The sequence below is a fragment of the Papaver somniferum genome, chromosome 2 (genome assembly GCF_003573695.1).
Source record: "Papaver somniferum cultivar HN1 chromosome 2, ASM357369v1, whole genome shotgun sequence".
NCBI classification, from domain to species: Eukaryota; Viridiplantae; Streptophyta; class Magnoliopsida; order Ranunculales; family Papaveraceae; genus Papaver; species Papaver somniferum.
Genome location: NC_039359.1, coordinates 86,551,699 through 86,556,031, shown reverse-complemented (window position 1 = coordinate 86,556,031; position 4,333 = coordinate 86,551,699). Strand labels below are relative to the sequence as shown.

The 4,333-nt window shown below is 38.4% G+C and overlaps 1 protein-coding gene across 1 annotated transcript; it reads right to left on the bottom strand.

Moving 5' to 3' along the window:
- Positions 1-3,220: 3,220 nt before the first annotated feature.
- LOC113351555 lies at positions 3,221-4,333 on the bottom strand. The gene is made up of 2 exons (XM_026595516.1): positions 3,994-4,333; positions 3,221-3,834 (listed from the first exon to the last, which is right to left on the bottom strand). Exons 1-2 carry the CDS (start codon positions 4,331-4,333, stop codon positions 3,221-3,223), a joined length of 954 nt encoding a protein of 317 aa, XP_026451301.1.

Genomic DNA, 4,333 nt, shown 5'->3' with positions numbered 1-4,333 from the left:
CTTATGTATTGGTATAACTTTTATTAGTAAAACCGATCTTAAGTAATCACCTGTGGTATGATCGGATTTTGTATGTCTGACAAATTAAAAGGAAAGGGTAACCGATACTTGTAAGGGGTGCAATACATCAAAGGGAACCAATCCTTGTACGGGGTGCAACAAGGTTTATAGCAGAAAGGGGAACCGATCCTATGGACAGGTGCAACACGTTTTTAGGAAAAGGGGAATCGATCCTATGGACATGTGAAACACATATAAGTTAGATACCATATATATGTGGGGAACCGATCCTAGTACCTAGTCAACCGAATTTTTGGAAAGCTAGTGTGACTACGCACAGTACTCGCATGGAGGTAGAACCGAAACTTGTTTTGATAGAACCGTAAACCCATGATTGTGATTGAATGTTGATTTGATCAATCACATAGTTCTTGAAAGTCAGATGAACCAATTCTAAACTTGTTTGGAAGTGTGGCAAATCGGTTTCAAGGTTGTAAGTGTGAAAGAGAACTTACAAAGTTAAGATATCGACAAACTTTGAACTGGTGTTGTGACTGTTTATTTCTTTAATTGTTCAAAGATATTCCTTAACGGCTAAGGGAAAAGAATCCCAGCATCGAAACATAAGTAAGTTAAAAATCTTTTAATTAAGGTTATTAATTTCATTTTGCAGGGAAATTACAGAATTAGTAATGTGCATTTACTAATTAGATTTTCCGAGAGATTTCGATCGTTATTTTTGGACAGAGCATTTACAGGAATTATGAAAACCAAATTTTTGCTTTAACGAGTATCTTGGTAATATTTTCGGTTTTGTAAATTCCTTGGTGTCCAAACTTCCCTGTCTATAAATACTTGAAGTTTGCCTTTCTAGCAAACTAATCCTTCGTAACAACAGATTTACTCTTTTGTTGTTGTTTCTGGTGTATCCGCCTATTCGGAGAGGAGAGTAACCTAATTAGGAGAAATCTCTTACGGCCGCTCAGTTTAAAGTCTTCTTTGGGATTGAGAAGCTCTAGCGCGACCCGTTGGTGGGAAACTAGATAATTGCGGTTTATCTTTTGTTTTCGCTTGATTTGATTGACTAATGGTGGTTGAAATCTGATTGCACCTAGTTTGTTTATTCTTGAGAATCTTCTCTTCTGATATAAGGTTCACTCAAACAAGTTCAGATTTTCGACAGGGATCTTTGTTGTTAGTTCTAAAGACGATCTTGTGATAATTCATTGTTAACAGACTCCGTTCTGTGCGTGATTGATGACAAGAGATTCAAGTGATTGTGTGCAGGTTTTTATTGAAGATTTAAGAAGATTTGAAGACAAAGAAGATATTGAAGATCTTACTTGGGTTTTATAATCTTTGGTGTGCACAATACTTGTTTCAGTAAAAGAGGATCCAATTAATAATCGGTTTATCCTTGTGGTAGATTGGATTGATTAATTGAGTAGATCGGCATCAACACGATTCTTTATATTAAAGGTGTTGTTGACTTAATCTTAATCGATTACCTTTGGGTGATTGAATATAAGATAGATCTAAGGACCTGACGAAGGAGTTTATGTTGAGATAAACGGAAGAGCCTTTGTCCGACTCATATCACTTGGTTGAATAGAGTTGATACCAAACAAATTTGTTGTTCCTTTACTGTTTGGAATACGAACCAAAGAAATTGTTCCAAGTACGTGACTTATTTATAAGTTGGAGGCGTGGGAATACAGAAGGAACTAGGTGAACTATAGGGTTAGTTACTTGGTTTCAACTATACGAAGTTAGTGTAATTTTGTGTAGCGGATTAATCTTGAGAGTATTCAATTCTAGACTAGGTCCCGGGGTTTTTGTACATTTGCGGTTTCCTTGTTAACAAAATCTTGTCGTGTCATTTACTTTTATATTTCGCATTATAATTGTTGTTGTATTGTCTCGATCTTGTATCCATAGACGATCACACGAAGTGTGAACTGATTAGTTGTATTGTCTCGACTCAGTCCATAGACAATCAATTTCGGAGAAAGGACTTATAGGTAGGAAAAGTTTTAGCTTGAGGTATATTTGGGTACCCTCGCCTTTTCAATTGCCTCTGCAGGATTTATTGCCGCGCAAATGCGACAAGCCTTATTACTCCCGTGAGTAAAAAGCCTCATGATATTTGCGTCTTTTGACACAATTCAGCTCCCTAATTGAGGGTTTCGTCCTTATACTCCCCCTGATTGCCTCTTCAATGAGGCTTACCCCTACCGGGTTAGGGTGGGCTTCTCCCATACAGTGATGCAACAACCAGTTGTTTTCGCGGCCTCTTATCCCTCCACCGATATGGCTTATGGTTACAAGACCGCACCCTAAGTGGGGTTTCTTCGGACCGAGTGCATCATAGTCAAGACTTATCAAGAGTGGCCAGGTACGCTCCAGACGCCCCATGCACTCTTGACTCCACTGTGTACCTCGGCGCCTTGATCGAGTTTCTGCACTCCTTATGAGAGATCTTATTACCGTAATCTTTCAATTTAGGCATCTCTCCTGGATGGGCTTTTATATCACCCCAAATCTCCATGACTCAAGCTCCAGGGTCGATGTAGCTTTCGCTTGATCCATGCTAACTAGGTTTTTCTAATAGTGACGCGCGTTAGGTCTTATTATTGCCTCTTGCTGTATGTGAACTAGGGTGCATGCCACAATTGGATACCTAGCCTCCCTAATTGGAGTCTTTACTTCTGATGCCTTCTATCAAGGTCTTATATTTTCCTTTTTCTGGTGTGATATCATCATAAGAAAAAGATGTTTATCATATCCATATGTATGATTAATACAATTCTGCTATCTTCTTTTTTCTCTTTTTTTTTTATTCGCATCGTTGACAATTGTCTTCTAGAAAATTTTATCTGAAATTCTTTGCTTGCTTCTTTCTCCTTATGTACTTCCTGAAGTTCGTGTATGTTATCCAATACATTGATTCGCAAGAGTTCCATTTCTGTTGTTGTGCGAGAACTGCCGCAAAGACCATATCTCTTCAGATACATTTGACTCCATAACTCATTTTATAATGCTACATTCTTCTCATATGCCAACTTATATCTTCCATCCCCAACTACCTTTCTGATTCTGTATGGTCTTTCCCACATGTTTCCACATTTCCTTTACCATTTTTCTGATAACGCGGTTTCTGCCTCAATACTAGATCTCCTTCATGGAACTCGTGCATGTACTCCTGTGCGATTGTTATCGCCTATGTGGAAGTATTTCTTACTTCACCTTCCTTACTGACAACATCTACTATTAATCTTTCACCTCGCTGACCTTCTTGTATCTGATGTTTCCAATTTCTTCTCTTGCTTGCACGTTCTTCACATTTGTCAACATCTATTTCATGGCAGGTTTTTCCTTCAATTAAATCTCCTCTTATTACTCCAATACCTTGAGGGAGCGGGAACTTGATGCATTGATGGAAAGTGGACGCCACTCCTAGAATACCATGTAACCACGGTCTTCCGATCAAAGAATTATAGGGTGATTCTACGTCAACAACGCAGAATACTATTTCAGATGATATGCTCTTCAGAGGAATTCGCATTGTTACATCTCCTTTTGGCTTGTTAGCTGTTCCATTGAAACCGTAAATCTTATACGTTAATGGGATAAGCTCTTCATCTCTACCACCCATAGTCTTGTATGTGTGATAAAACAGAAAGTCAACTGAACTACAAGGATCAATCAATATCATATTGATGACCCATGTGTCCATGTTATCTTCTTCATCTTCATCTTCTTTTTCCTTAGGATTGATTTCTAGCTTAACCACTAATGGATTTTCATGCGGTTCTACTCCTCTTGGTACTTCTTCTGCGGTAAAAGAAATAGGTTGCTTCTGTCATTCCTTCAAGGGTGATATTTTCGAAAGGTTCAGTATTTCTCTTCCATCACTGTCTCTTGCGAAAACTCGGCTGAAGACGTTATCATGGAAATCCTTTATGATTTTGAATGAATGTATTATTGAATTACCATATAGATTCTTTTCCTTTGCTCCTACTTCAATCAAACATGTATTCCTTCCTTTCTCCGCACCGGCTGCATGACCTTCTGGTGATGGTGGTGGTGGTAAATTATGTGGTTGTTGTACCAGAAAATGATTTAACTTCCCCTGATCAATCATTCTTAGTATGATTTTCTTCACATTCCTACAGTTGTTTGTCGTGTGGCCATGGAAGCGATGATATGCACAGAAATATCCACTTCTCCTTCCTGGTGGTGGCTCATTTCCCATATTTGGTGGTTCTGGTATCTCTTCCATCAAAATTATTGCTTCCCAGATTTTGTCTATTGCAGTATTTAGATGTGGCAT

Coding starts and splice junctions, on each gene's coding strand:
- LOC113351555 (XM_026595516.1), bottom strand. CDS start 4,333: ATGCCACATCTAAATACTGCAATAGACAAAATCTGGGAAGCAATAATT. Junction 3,835..3,993: donor AAAGGAAAAGAATCTATATG/GTAATTCAATAA, acceptor CTTTTACCGCAG/AAGAAGTACCAAGAGGAGTA.